A 15,503-nucleotide genomic window follows, 5' to 3' on the forward strand; every position below is an offset into this window, starting at 1 on the left:
TACAAACACTAGGAGAGAACATAAGGAGTAGAAATTATTATAAATACAATGCAGAATCAAAAAAGGCCTGCAAACTGAGTCTGCCAATGACAAAATTATACAAGCTTAATGCAAATCCTCCACAAAATAAAAAAGTAAGAGCTGCAAATCCTTTATTTGCACATATAGCTCCTGCTACCCAGCCCAGTCTAATATTAAAAACCCACTAACATTTGTCTGAATCCTCTAGCCCTGTGAACCTGTGGTAGAAATCTCTACCATTGTTACTCTGCTTCCTTACAGATAACATTTTACTCTTCCCTGCTTGAACAAGGTCCTTGTTTAAGCTCATTAGCTGAAATGTGTGTTTTCAAACATCTACAAATCACATACCAGCTGTTTTCCAGATTTTAAAGAGGTCCATATATTCTGCTGCAGATTGCTTATGTATTACTTCTATGGAGCTCATCAAAACTTCATGACACCAATACATATAAAAGCAAAATAAGAATTATGCGAACTGTAGCAGAGAAATTGAAAAGTGAAGCATTCCCAAAGGCCCTTGTCTGAAGCTGCTGTCAAATGCTTGAGTGGTATGAAACCTTTCATTTGTCTCAAGATCAAGAGAAAAGTATGTCTTTATGCTTATGCCAGTGCACTGCACTGTAGTCTATCAAACAGGTTGTTCAATTATTGTCAGAGATGGAAATTTGAAAATCTGCCAATATAATAATACAGCTGCCAGGATGGATCTGAATTTAAGATATTGAATCCTTTAACAGACTGGTCACAGATAACTCTATTATGAACAGTCACCATATAGTGATATAGTAGTTACCTGTGTGCTCTGAGAGCCAAGAAAAATAACGACTGCAGTTTACAGGCACAGGACAGCTTGTACCCTTCCTTCTGCAGTTCAGGTCCACAAGAAACTTTCCTTGGTTGGTAAAGAAAGTGAAGTAGTTTCTATCACATTTTAAATACTTTTCTTTGGTTATTTGAGAGATGACTGTCATGCAATAGCAAATTTACTAACGTTTTTAACTTTAATTTATTTGTTTTAAGCAAATTTCTGTCAAAATGTTTAAAGAATCTTTTTAAGAGACTTGATCTACTAAGTCACTAAGGGCTAGGTTTTTAAGATGGTTTCAGTAGCTAAAGGTGAAGTTAAGCAGTATGAGTTATATATGAAAATCCTCCTTTTAAACAAGACTGTAGCTGGGGTTGTTGGTGATAACGCAAAGGAACAGTGGATAATAACCCAAGGCACCTTTCTAACTTCAGAATTTCCCTTTAATATGTCCCCTTTATATATCTTTAGCTGATATAAACAATGATAATTTAATTGAAATAAACACAACTGCACTGGTTCACACACGGGGATATAAAAATTAGAACAAAAGCAATGGGAAACTGGGTTGTGTACAAACCAATAATGCATAACTTTTCATGCAACTTGGCTAATCCTATGCTCTGTTAGCTGTTCAGTACAGTTATCTTTACTCCACAGCTTTTTACATTTTAGCTATGACCAGTAACTTCTCTTCAGAAGAGAACATCACACTGTTCTACCACAACACAGTGGAATGTGTGCAGCCCTTAGTTCTAGAGTCCTTCTTTCTACTTTTAGGGTACAAGTAACTTTCACTAAAAAGCTAGGACACTATTTCTATGTAACACTGGAAAAAAGCAAAGCACAGAAAGGCTGTGGGCCCTAGAAAATATTTACATGACAGTAGTTGCAATAGTTTTCTCACTGACTTCCTGATATTATGTACAAAACTAAGCATGTGCACGAGTTTTGTATGATCAAACTCAAAATCATTAACACCTGATTCCCTCTACATCCTAGGACTTGAAGTCAAAACTGAAAAAAAACCCCTCATTTTCAAACTGGATAATTCAGCTGAGTTTAGAAAGGCAGATTAAAAATCACACAAATAAATAAAAAATAAAAGGGAAATTTGGCTGCAGCTCCCATAGTACATTTGGTCTGGTAATTGCAATTGGTCCTGAATCAGAGGAACAATTTTCTCCACTCTTGCTAATGTTGCTGGTTTTCTCAGTTTTGATATAGAATTGTAAATCTAGAAGACAACTAAAGATTAACTGGATGACAGTAACACATTTATAAATATCTGATCAAGTAAATAAAGAGAGATGTTTCAAAGTGCTGTCTGTGTATAATGGCAAATACTCTATTCATGTCCCTAAAGGCAGGCTTTCATCTTAGACAAAATTTTTAGACTCATAAAAAAGAGTGTGTAACTAGAAGTAAGTTAATGACATTAGACAAGTAATTATTAAGCTATTTGGAAAGAAAAAGATTGTTGGATAATTGACAATTTCAGCCATATACTGAGCAAGACAGGAGAAACATCAGATACATAATCCTAATTTATTTATCAGAATTGGATTAAATTATTAGGTTGGTTTTGATTTTGAAGGTTTTTGAATTTTCTCCTTCTACTGGTTTATATTCAGCATTTGGTCTAATATAGATTTTGAAAGTTCAACTAAATCTAAATTATTTGTAGGCAGCAAATGAGAACAATTTGAGAGACCATATCGTATAAATACATGTCCAGTAGTGTTTTGGAGATAGAAAGAGTGAGCCAGATGGTTTCTATCAATCCCCACTCTGTGGTGCAGCAAAGTGTTAGTATGATTTTCTTAGCAGCTTCTTGCATTTTGTACCTGGAAAGGAATTATGTACTGCCTGCTTGTGTTCTTGTAGACACTGCAATTGATATATTTAGATGTAGCAGATCTGATTTGGAAATAGAACTAAAACATACTCAGTTGGGTAGTGCTTGCTCTATATTTGACATAACTACTTAGAGTGGGAAAAGATGTGTATCTATCTCTTACAATAGGGATTGCAGTGTTCATGAATGAAATGCTCTCTTAACTGTGTGAAACTAAATTTTACTGTCCAAAATTTCAAACCATTTAGAACTACTTGCTCCTATGCCAGAGGCCCCTAGGTATACATTCAAGCTCTGGAATACTGCAGCCACCTTCTTTCTTATGCATCCACTTTCTGAATTTTACTTATTTTAAATAATTTGGTTGTTAGCTCCATCTGGGAACTTTTTCACTATTAAAAATGCATTTTACTTTGCATTTAAACTGATAATACAGATTTCAGCAGAATGTCACTACAAGCATTCTACAAGCGTTTACTAACAGCTTTTAGTAATGTTTGTCAACAATGTATAATTCTAAATTATCCTGAAAGAACAGGAAGGCAGTTCTTAGATACAGTTTGTCCCCAGACTACGGCTCTGCTATTCCTTCTGTCAAGCCTGTTTCAGGTACCAGTAAAGCTGCCATAAGAAGAGCTGGAGACAGTACAATGTGCAGAACAAAACAGCTAGAGCTTGAGGGTGAGGGAATATTTCATATAAAAAAGAACAAATTCTGTCTTGGTTGTATTTTTTCCCCCTTTAACGAGTAAGTCCAGCACACAGTGCCATGTTGTGTTTATGCCACCTTTGCAACTGCCTGCAGCCAGCTTATACAGGTGATAAGCCGTAATAGCACATGAAATGCACCTGAAATTGAAGTTTTTCAGAACACAGTTCAGATAATGAATCATTCGATTTCTTACACACAGAAAAGGTATGTGAATATGCACTCCTGTTTTCCTTAGAAAAACAGAAGAAAAAGTCTTCCATAGAGATGACATGACTAATTTTATGTCAACTATAATCACTAATTCTACACAGGAAAAGGGCAAGAAAATTAATTGGCAATGATGCTGGAGTAAGACACCAAAACAACAGCTCTTTACCAGATCAAAACACAAAATAGCATAGTAACAAAGATCAAAGAACAAATTAATGCATTTAAAGACTTTTGCATTACAGAAGAATTTGGAGAGACAGGAGGTTCTAGTCCCATGTGAAATTTTCCAAGTTTCTGATAACCAAAATTGTTGTAGCCACTCAAAATCTAAATTTGGGAAGTTTTGCACCACTAAGTGGATATATATAATTTTGTTGTGAAAAGGTTAATTAGCAACATTTTACACATTCTTTTTCTATTTTGAAGCCTGATTCTAAAAGTCTGCAAAGCTTGAAATGATAATTTATTCTAGTGAAATTAGCACAAAAGATTTAAATACTAGAAGTATCTTTCATCTGAGCTGTGCGGAAAGTATCTGTTGTACAAGTTTAGCTCTAAACTATTAAATCATTAATTTTCAACAGCTTGGAAACAATTAGATTTTGTAAACAGCCATTCCACCCCTTTTTCCACTTTTAATATCAGTAAATTATTAATGCTGTAATAAGAGAGTACTTTTTCAGACTGAGGATTAAGACTTGGATTTTACATGACATAGTATTTTTTCATTATAACCACATGTTTAGCTCCAAGGCAATTTTTATTGGAAGGAAATGTAGTTTCCTGCAAAAATGAGAAATGACTACATGCTGTATAAGAGGGTGATCAAGAAAATATTTCTATGAAATGCACAGTGGAGATCAGCAAAGTGGAGGGTTCTAGTAAGTTTAATAAGAAATTGACAAGTGAATGATTGCCTGGGGCAGTATGTTATTCAGTCGTTACTATATACTGCTATTCACAAGTCAGACCTCTAAATTGAAAAGTTCCATAGTTTCACAATCTACTTCAGTGAAAAATGTCACACCCTTTTGGTTTTGAAGATCTAATCAAGAGAAATATTGGAATGACAGTGGTCCAAAGTGCTAACATTCCAAAGAGACACACAGGAGGAGAGAAGGCAATTTAGAGTCAGAATATCCTAGACCAATTCTTATTACACTACCATTTTCAATGAAGAATGAAGCATTTGATTTACAAACCTATCAAACTCACCGATGTTAGCAGAGATTTAATACAAAACTGAGGCCAAATAGGTTGTACAACAAGGAAAAATACTCAGAAATTCTAAGCTATTTCTTTTCAGCAATAATTCACTGCAATATGGTCATTGAAATCCTCACTACAGTAGTTAGTGGAGGTAAGATTTACTGAGTGTTGCAAACTGATGAGCATCGCTTTACATTTATTTGCTTTGAAAAATAACTAGAAAAGGTATTATGGCTTTTAATATTTCCCATGGGAGAACAGATGTAGTAAGTTTGTAAGTAAAAAGGAAGGTGTATTTCCTAAGCATCAGTCTGGAAGTTCACACCAGACTCTTCTCTTCATGCTGTGGTACCAGTAATACATATTCAGAAGGCCAGATTATACATTTGATGATGCCTATGAAACTGTGTAAATACTTTGAACAATGCAGACTTAAGAGTGGAACATGGCTTACTCCTTCCTTTTCTGTCATAAAGGTAAACACCCACAAGTCCAAGCACACATGCAAAGAACAGATCTTGTAAGTAAAATAACAGCACTCCTGAACAGTCCTTTTAGTTCCCTGTTGTATCTTCTCTCTTCTGTTTGGTTCTCAGCTTGCATTTTTTATCCTATCTTCACAGTTATCAAGTTAACAGTTTCTTTCAGAAACCTTGACATGGCTCAAATTCTAGAAGTAACTTATCTGCCAACCAGGACAATGGTTTATTATAAAGCTGTTCTATCTAGCAATGCATGTATTAATCAGTTTGTAGGATTGGCAAAGAGTGGAGAAATTTATGGATAAAGTAATGTCAAGTAGGGAATCTTTAAAAATATCAATAAATGAAAATCCAACAAAGTACAAAAAACACTTTGGTGGACTTCTGTTTAGCATTTAGTTGATTTTTTTAATACAGTATGCCTACTGGTTTTGTGCCCAATGAATTGCAAAAATGTTAATTAAACATCATCTACTTATGCTTAATCAAACATGTTCTGCACACTGACTAAATCTTATAAGCAAATTCTGCTACTTGAGGATGCTTGAACAATATGCTGCATCAAATCCTCAAGGAATATCGCTCTATTGTTAATCATGTTTCCTCAGACAACTACAATTTTTCCTGCTTGGAAATTACACGTGGGACAAAACCAGGAGTGCTTTGAACGTTTGTCCATGATATCCAGATGTCTGGCACCTCACTGAAGCTTCAACTGTTCTACTGAAAATCCTTGATGCATCCATTGTTTACGTGCAGATCATTTTTACAGTCGTATTCATATCTAGAGTGCTTCAGATAGGCTACGCATGCACAGCAAATGCACGCATGGATACAGCACAAAGCCTCTAAATAAAAGCTTTTTTAGCCTTTCATATTGGTCCATGCCATAAATAACAACATATTTTACATATGTTTATGCCATAAATTCAAATTCTGGGTATCACAAGGAGAAGCAAATATATGACAGTTAAAAAAAGAAAGTGATAGTGAATGTATGTACCAGCTTGTTTCCTGTTATCATAATTAATTGTTTATTAAAATCACACCCATAGACAGAAGATTCCTGGGGTGGAGACAATCTCATCTCTACTTTGATAACCATTACAACATGTATATCTATTTCTACTTACAAAGCTTATGAACATATGTTCTATGAGGTACCATCTGGGAAACTCACGCTCTTGCTAAGGAAAGTATAAAATAAAAATGCAAGTTCTACTTTCTAGCAATTGTAATTTAATAATGGGGAAGGTAAAGAAGGAATTAAATCATATTACAATATCTCTTAAATTAATACCTTTATTTGCAGTAAATTTTTTACCATTAGATTTTGTATTTGAGAGAAAATGAGCATATAAATTGCTCCACCTAAAAATGAACTTTAAGACGCATCCATTTAAAAATATTATTAAGAATCAAAACAAATTAAGCACAAACAAATACTTCACAATATACACACTGTTTTTTAAAAAGAGATTAAAAGGGGTAATGTTTCCTGAATCCAATTACAAAACTATCCAATGAAAGTATTAATTTACTTTCAGAAAACAAATACTGATAGACTCATCTGGAAAAACATTTCAAGTGTAATAAGCCAGCTAATTAATGTATTTACTTGTATTTGGTATGCTGGCTCAACAAATGCATGCATGCACTATAACACCATGAAAGTTTTCCAAAATACTGTATGATTGACCACTGATTTGTATTTTCTTGCTTTGAGGCACAAACATTAACTCATTAAATCCCCAAACAAAAGAACAAATTACATTAAATACCATTAAACACTGTCTTGCAAGCAATGATGAGAGCATTTTTCTTGGCCTTGAATCATCTGCAAAGGTCACTTGAATTAATAAATATGTGCTCCAAATTTAATTAACTAGAAACACAACTTAGTGAAATTTAGAAGTTTCATTTTGTTTTGACTTATTCTCCATCCAAGTCTTTTCTACTCCCTCTTTCTCTATTTGAGATTCCACGTACTTTATCATAAGACAGTTCTGCCTAGGCAAGGGTGTTTCACAAACATGTTCCTCACAAGTGCTTAACTGTCAGTGCCAGCCTCCCCACCCCTAAAAATCAGCAACAGACTGGTTTTTTTCAACTTCAGTGCACAGAGAGGCCACAAGAAATAAAGTGCTGTAAATATCACACAAAATTTGGTATTGTAAAGCATTTAGAATATTTTTTAAATCAGCATTATATATATTATCTGTTAGCTATTTTTTTAAAAGGAAATAACAAGAATGTAAAATAACAACTAGCTTCTGGACGTTTGCTTTTGCTTTTCTTTTCTTAAAAAGCAGAGTTTTCTTTTTTTTTTTCTTCTTCTCAGCATTTAGGAGACTACAGAAGTCTTAGCAGTTTTGCATCTTACCCTTAAAACATTTTCTCATAACATATGTACCTGACAGGACAGAAAAATACTCGGATGAAATTGCTCTTGGCCTTGCTAAAAAATGCTGATAAAAATCCATTGATGCCAAAATTTCTCTTTGACTTAATGTTTACAGAAACTCTGATACTAACAAATTGAGGAGCAGTGACCAGAAACATTATGTGGTAGATATTGAGGGGATATCAGCAACACATGAGATGTTTGGAAAAAGAGCCAGCTGATGAGGGACTGAATACAATGTGTACTTTAAAATGTCTTCCAAAATCTTCCTGAACAATCTTGTCACCTAACATATTTGAGCAGTTCCCTAGCATGTGAAAAGGTATCTAGCTTGGTGGTTCTACTCTTTTCTTCCAAAGACCCATGGGACAGGTTGTTACCACCTGCTGGATCTTCAGTAATGTCCTGCACTTATGGGTTTCCTTACAGCTCTCAGAAGCACGAATTGCAATTGCTCTTTCAGCCTCTTGGCTGCAAAATGGTTAAAGACCAAATGCCCTGATTTTGCTAAATCACAAGGCTCTCACTGCTTTGTTATAGATAGGATATTGTTATTTGAGGATATTATGGGAAAAACACAAAGAAACTCCACCTATTCAGCTATGGTTGCATACCGTTAGAAATTACAGATTGTGTAACAATAAAAGCAGAGATTTGTTAAAACAAATAAAATGCTTGTTGTAAAATCAAAAAAATGTTTAATGAATAAAAAGAAGATGAAAATGTTAATGTGAAAATATTAATTAAATCAGAAAAAGATACTTAATATCAGGTGAAATTATCAAATACCACTTGCCAGGAAAGAATTATCTCACATGACAATGTTCAATTTTTATCAATGATGTAGATAAATGCCAATTTTTCTACATAAATTTCCAGCCTGAGGTACTGTCCTGTCTTCCAGGCCACAGCGATGGAATAAGTCCAGACATAGAAGTGTCTACTTGTAAAGTACTGAGCAACTGTCATTCTAGACCAGAAAGCCAGGAAACTCACCTCATTTATTATGTAAATTGTCTCCAAAAACTAATATATGTTTCACCCACTTAAACTGTTGTGTCAACCTAAAGGGTTGGGTTTTTTCTTTGGTTTTTTTTCTACTGGATTTTATATCAACTGTCTGTTATTTAATTTGCACCAAGCGGTTACAAAGACTGCTGCCAGCATCCATAGTCATCTTCTTCTACAAAGAAACTATAGCCCATCTCAGCTGAGTGTCTTTTATGTACACTGGACAGAATTTCATCTCTGTAGGAAACTTCATTCACTACAGAATTTTAAGCTACGTTTGATACACTGACCATGTAACCATATAAAACTGTTTGGAATTTCATGCTGATTTTATAGAAATTACAGTTGTTTTCAATTTTGTATGCCCATTTTCAGTTTTTTTTTTTTCTCTTTCTGGCTTTAATCTGATTTCTTTCCCAGTTACTTTGTGGTATATTCAAGTCTTCTTTTAAACCTCTCCTGAACTTTTATGTGGATGCTTTAGATAAAGTAACTGAAAAACATAGTTTACATTTTCATTTTTAAACTGATATTAAAGACCTTGTTGAATTTGGCCTTCTGAACTTCTCATCATTAGCATCTTACCAATTTAAGCATGTCTTTAAAGTAATTTTGGTTATTAGAGTATTAAGAGTATTTAAATGAAGCAATCTACATAGAAGAATTTTCTCTTTCCCATCCTAGCTTGGTGACTTTTTCCTTTTCATGAGTAGAGATTGAAAGGATTAGAACTTTTTACTTCAAAAGGAAGCACATAATAGACTTGATAATATATGGCAAGGAATGGTATACTATTAGACTGAGGAGCAGAGGCTTTCCTTAGTAGAATTTCTGACTGTAGATTTTAGTTCTTTATCATTTCTCTGAAGTATCTGGTGCTACATAAACTAATACTTAGAAACTGGCACAGACAAATCTCACATGTGTGCCTGTTCCGCATTTTGCTCTATTTCTGGGGGGGGGTGTGTGTGTTTCTGAAAACATTTTAGCTTACTATACCTCGTCTGACTCGCTGAAGGAACAACCATATGGATAAAATCCTGGCTCTACTGAGTTAGCTGAAATCTTACTATTCACTTTAATGAGGACGGAATTTTTGCCTTTATGTATAAGATGGCCTACAAACATAATACGACATAGTAGGTTTACTTCTACTACCATTTTTCTATGGATATAGAGATTTACCTCCTTCCAATGAAACAGCTAACAAGAATTAGCAAATCTTTAGAGTATATTATTGTTTCATTGTTGATTGTAATACCATTAGTTACTCAGAAGCAAAGCTCTTCCTGCATTTATAGAAAAATGAGATTATTGGGTTACTTTACGGTACAGCAAATGTTGTTCCTGGCTAGTCTTATTAAAGACATTGCAATGATGCAGAATTTCAAAATGAAAGAGAAGAGAAAAAAGAAGAGGTGTATTTTTAAAAAAAACTAACTAAAAAGATCACATTCACAGACTTGGCTGAATGTAACAGTCACAACTGAATAACAAATCATATACACTAAGAGCATAAGGATAACTGTATCAGCTCAGATCCAAATTGAATTTAGCCCAGCATCCTTTTGGCAAGTATTGCCAGTAGCAGATGATTATGGAAACTACAGAAGAAACACGAAATACCTGCAGTTGGCCAAAATTCTGGTTGAATAGTTTTATTACCTCTCGACACCTACTGATGAATTAGGTTTGTATCTGCAACAACACATCCTAGTGTCTATTTACCATTATGTAATTTATCTTACAGTGATTGAGTACCAGGAACACATACAAAATAAAGACAAACCAGTACGACTATAATGCCAGACAGTGTAATATAATGTGATATCGTGACTTAATAGAGATACTGACAGGAAATGAAACAAAGAGGAAAAATACAACTTACTTTCTCTATTTTATAAATCTATTATTTTATTCTTTGGTATATATATAATTTGGGAATTTCCTGCTTGGTGCTATAATTATGATATAATATAAAACCTCATTTTATATTTAAATGTAAGTTATAAAATTATAATTGGAAGAGACAGCGATTTCCGTTATCCACATGACTTTTTAACCTGAAAGTTTGTGTTGAGTGTTTATACATCAAGATGAGTATTAAAAAAATAGAAAGTAGTTTTAGATGTTTTCACAGTAAGATTATGTTGCTTACAAGTGTTAAAGATTCCATTAACTAGTTCATCAAAGAACTTGTGCTTTGAGAATTACGCAGCACATAATAGGTGCGCAGGAAAAAAATCCTATACATTTTATAAACCTTATAAATTCAGAAGAACCTCATAAAACAGTTGAAGTACTGAAATCTCTGTTACTGAATTGTAAATTCAATATTACTTAGAAATCTTTCTTCCTGGTCTCTCCTGTGAGGTACCTCTGATATTGGATAGTAAATTTAAGCATGTGATACAACTGCAGTGCTGACACTGATAAATGGATAAACTTCAGTGTATGACTTCTCAGTCTTAATAGTCTCTTTCCATAGTTTCTGTACATAAAGGAAGAAATTTTAAATTCATGTATTTACATCATATTTTGTAGTTAACAAAACAAGTGAGTTCCACACAAAAGACTATATACTGAAATATCATAAATCAAATTCTCAGCTAAAATCAGCTATCATGGTTGTAACTACACAGTAAAATCTTACTCTTCCCAGCCTGCCAAAAATTGTGTTTCCATTTCCTACATAATTTATTTAAAGAAAAAAATATGCAATGAATTGCAGCAATACTATGTTTCTGAATTGGCAGAAGAATTACAGAGGCACAGCCTCCAGAAGAAGAAAAGGAGCTTGCAGTATGCTGTCTTACTGCTTAAAGAATTTGTGTGATACACCTTAAAACAGAGAGAGGAGCTCAGTCATGAGTCACCTGCACATCAAGTACAAAAGTGCATGTGAGATGCTGCCTCACAGACCCAAATCACATAAATGCTTTGCTGAAAAGAGAAAAAATTGATGCTTTGTTTCTCCTTCATGGATATGCATCAGAACAGATGAGATGATCTAGAATGGGGAACAGAAAAAAGTGCACATGCAGTCTGTGATAGGACATGTAATTCTGAGACAGACATGTTCTGAGCAAAGAATCAAGAATACACAAGCTCGGCTTCCACTGAACTATCTGTGGTCTCTTTTCTTTCTCTCATCACCAATTTTACAACATTTTTAATGTGACATAGTTATTGGAGAGTGGTGTTCCCTCACTAAACGTTATGGAGAGATGCACAGACAGAGTATCTTTAGAAAAGTGCCATTCAAAGACTTAAAACATTCTTCAGATTTCTTATCAACTCTGAGTCAGGGTGTCAAATGTTATCTACGTGAGAGCTAGCCCTAATTCTGGAGGTAAATAATTGCTTAAAATTGTGAAAAGCATGTAATAATATAGCAAATAATATTGAATATGCATAACAATTATGAATCTCAAATTATCTGTCTTTAAATGCATTGCTTTTTATGCACAATGGGATTTTAACAAGATGAAAAACCATGCAAAAATCTGAATACAATAAATCTACCACAGGCCATGCCATTGTAAATTACAAGTAGAATATAACTGTGATAGATAATATTTTGTTTTGTCATTCAGATTTGCTATACAGCAGGCTTATAAAATATTTTTACATACCCAATTTCTATCCTATACCAAATTCTATATGGTTAGTGTAAAGTTTCCACATGAAAGACATTTATGTCTCAACTGAGAATAACGTAGAAAAACAAGTACCCAAAACCAAAATAAAATAATTCCTACAAGTTAGTATGAATGTCACCATCTACTTCAGAAAAAAAAAAAAAAACACAAGCTAAAAAATAATGTAAAAATTCTAACAATAATATTGCCTTGGACAAAAGCTTTTGGCATTTCCTTTTTAAAAGTAGTAGTATTTCTTACTACTGTAACTTCAGCCAACATCAGCTTACTCAAGGAAATTTCTATTCCTATTAGAATGACTTGTTTTAAAAAGTCATTTTGAACTTTCATTTTTTTAGTTTTGTATAAATAGAAAACTCAAACATAGATGTTTTTTAAAAAAGCCTCTCCTTAAGTTAATGGCCAGCACAGGCAAAAGAACAAATGGATATAAGCTGTCGCTGAAAAAATGCAGATTGCAAATTACTACAGAGTCTCTAGCCATTAAAATAAATCAAACTCTGGAACAGCCTTTGGCGGAAACACTGGGGGCAAAGAAATAACAACTCCAATTTAGTATTGGCAAAGTTTATGAAAAGAGAATTATCTGATGCAATTCCCAGGCTAGCAGAGCACTGGACTTGATGACCCAGAGATCCCTTCCACTGTTATGTTCTTTGTTTGGCTAGATGCAGATGTTCATCTGTTTTTCAGTTTCACTGTGGTTTTTCTAAAGTGAAATTTAAATGAAAGTTAATATAATTTTTGTAAGTTTCAGTTAGAAATTACCCTTTGTAAGAATTGTTGCTAGGCCTGCAGCAGAGTGGAACATGACAAAGAATTCTAAAAGCTTTACTTGGCTTAGCATTATAAGAAGTACAGAAGTGTTCAGAGACGAATGCCCAGCAGGGCACACACCATGAGAACAGGTAACTGATCTACTGATAGGGAAGGTAGGAAAAAAAATGTAAGCAATACAGGCTAGGACTGATACATCACTAACATCAAGGAAGAAAGCAAAACAGAACAGTAAAGGAAGCAAAGAACATCAGGATATTAAAAAAGTATAGGGAAGGAGAAATATCATAGATATTTAATGTCTTTCTAAAAAATGTAATTAATGAAAAATTATTATCATGTGTGGTGGCTATCAAGAGTCAATACAAACTTGAAAGAGAAAAATGGGAAATGTTTTGTTCAAGAGGAAAGTCATCTTTCAGGTGACAATCTAACACAAGCCTCTCTCTCCCCCTCCCTCACTTGTCTCCCCCATGCTTAGCTACTGGAATTTGCCTAGAGTTGGCTGGCTTTGAAAGACCCCACTTTGGAGAAGGAGTCACAGTACAGATGCTACTGCACACAGTTCTGTAGGTGACTCAATATGGAAGAAAATGGATCAAACTTAGAAGTATAACTCTAAACTATTGCTTAAAACAATAATAATACTTAAGTTTCAAAACAACCTGTTGTTCCTTGTGCCACTCTCCTGCCTTTGCTCAGTTGTTGGGTTTTTTTTATTAACATAAGAGTATTTTTAATGTTGCAGGTAACTTAATTGTATCACAGAGACTACAGAAAGCTATTGCAGATATGCAACAGTGAGATGAAAATAAAGTGATGTATAGAAAACAACTCTAAATATTTTCTGGTTTTGAATAAATAAGTTCTCAGAGCAGCTTTTAATCATTTTCAAATACACGTATCTTTACAGCTCCAATCAGTCATAAAAGCATACAAAGGTCAAGCAAATACTTTATCTTATTTAAGACACTGTGGTCTGTTTTCTATCAGTTGCAGGAGATGATACTGCTACACATGTCTTCAAAATAAAGGCTTTACACAAATTCTGTGAACCTTGATGCTCTGTACATAAATCTTCCAAATGAAACCCCGAGCCTGATAAATTCTAAGATATGCTGATGCTTTGAAAATAGAAAAATTACTTACACTAACATCACAACTTCAGTATATACTTAAAAATTACTACCATACAATTTTTAAATGCCTGTGTACAGACATGATCACATGCAGATGATTTTTAAAGTCTAGCCCTTTCTTCACATGAATAAATACATAGTTTTTGTTTTCTAAGAACGATTGCTGCGGATCTTCAATGAACACAGAAGTATTACAGAATATTAGTTCAACTAAACCTTCCAAATTGACTGGAGAACAAACCACCATTTTACAGCCCTTACTGTGTGCCTTTGCAGGTATTCTAGAAATCCGAACAGTGGCAGTTGGAATAGTGGCAATCAAAGGAGTGGAAAGTGAATACTTTCTGGCAATGAACAAGTCAGGAAGACTCTATGGAAAGGTATGGATGCAAACTTCTCTTGTGCGTGCAATTGTCATATGCAATCTTAAAGATACATATTTTTAGATGCAGCATCTGTATAGTTTGTTTAAAATAGATTCCTAACAAATTAAAACGTATCCTGTACTTATCCCATACATCCCATGCTAGACTTTTCTGTCCATTTAATAAATTCAGTGATTAGAGTTTATATACATTTTAAAAATGTGGAATACTAAGGAGGAATAGACAAAGCTAAAATATTCAATATTCAAATTTCAAAAATCCAATTTATTTATTATAATGCATATTCTTCTCCCATCTTCCCTCATCTAAGTATTTAAAAAAACACTTGTACTTATTTCACTCTATTTATTTATTTACTCTCAACAGAAAGTATGCAATGAGGACTGCAACTTCATAGAACTGATTGAAGAAAACCATTATAATACATATGCTTCTGCAAAATGGACACACAAAGGAAAGGAGATGTTTGTTACATTAAACCACAAAGGGGTCCCCATGAAAGGTAAAAAAACAAAGAAAGAACATAGAGCATCCCACTTTCTTCCTCTGGCAATATCCTAATCACAAATGATATATAAAGAACTAGTTCCAGCAGGAAGATTATTTTTAAGAAGACTCTTTGACAAGATATCAAGAGAGGCTGGAATACTACTGAGAAACTGAACAAGCTGGACTTGCGCATTTATGTTTATTTTTAAGAGACTACATGAAAAAGATTTGAAAATATACACAAAACCAGATTTACTAACTAAAAGTTGTAAAAAATTCTAAAGAGTTGTACAATCATTACCTTAGTCATTGTAACTGTGTAGTTTCTTAAATTA

The 15,503-nt window shown here is 33.8% G+C and overlaps 1 protein-coding gene across 1 annotated transcript in view; it reads left to right on the top strand.

Annotated features, from left to right (window-relative positions):
- The window catches only part of FGF7 (fibroblast growth factor 7), a 28,056-nt gene extending 12,816 nt beyond the window's left edge, over nucleotides 1–15,240 (top strand). The window contains exons 2-3 of the mRNA XM_035899575.1: nucleotides 14,570–14,673; nucleotides 15,046–15,240. Of these exons, the coding sequence (XP_035755468.1) occupies nucleotides 14,570–14,673; nucleotides 15,046–15,240 (299 nt within the window). The remainder of the gene's footprint in view (nucleotides 1–14,569; nucleotides 14,674–15,045) is intronic.
- Nucleotides 15,241–15,503: the final 263 nt, after the last annotated feature.

This window comes from Egretta garzetta, unplaced genomic scaffold (genome assembly GCF_000687185.1).
Source record: "Egretta garzetta isolate BGI_Z169 unplaced genomic scaffold, ASM68718v1 scaffold287, whole genome shotgun sequence".
In the NCBI taxonomy this organism is placed as follows: Eukaryota; Metazoa; Chordata; class Aves; order Pelecaniformes; family Ardeidae; genus Egretta; species Egretta garzetta.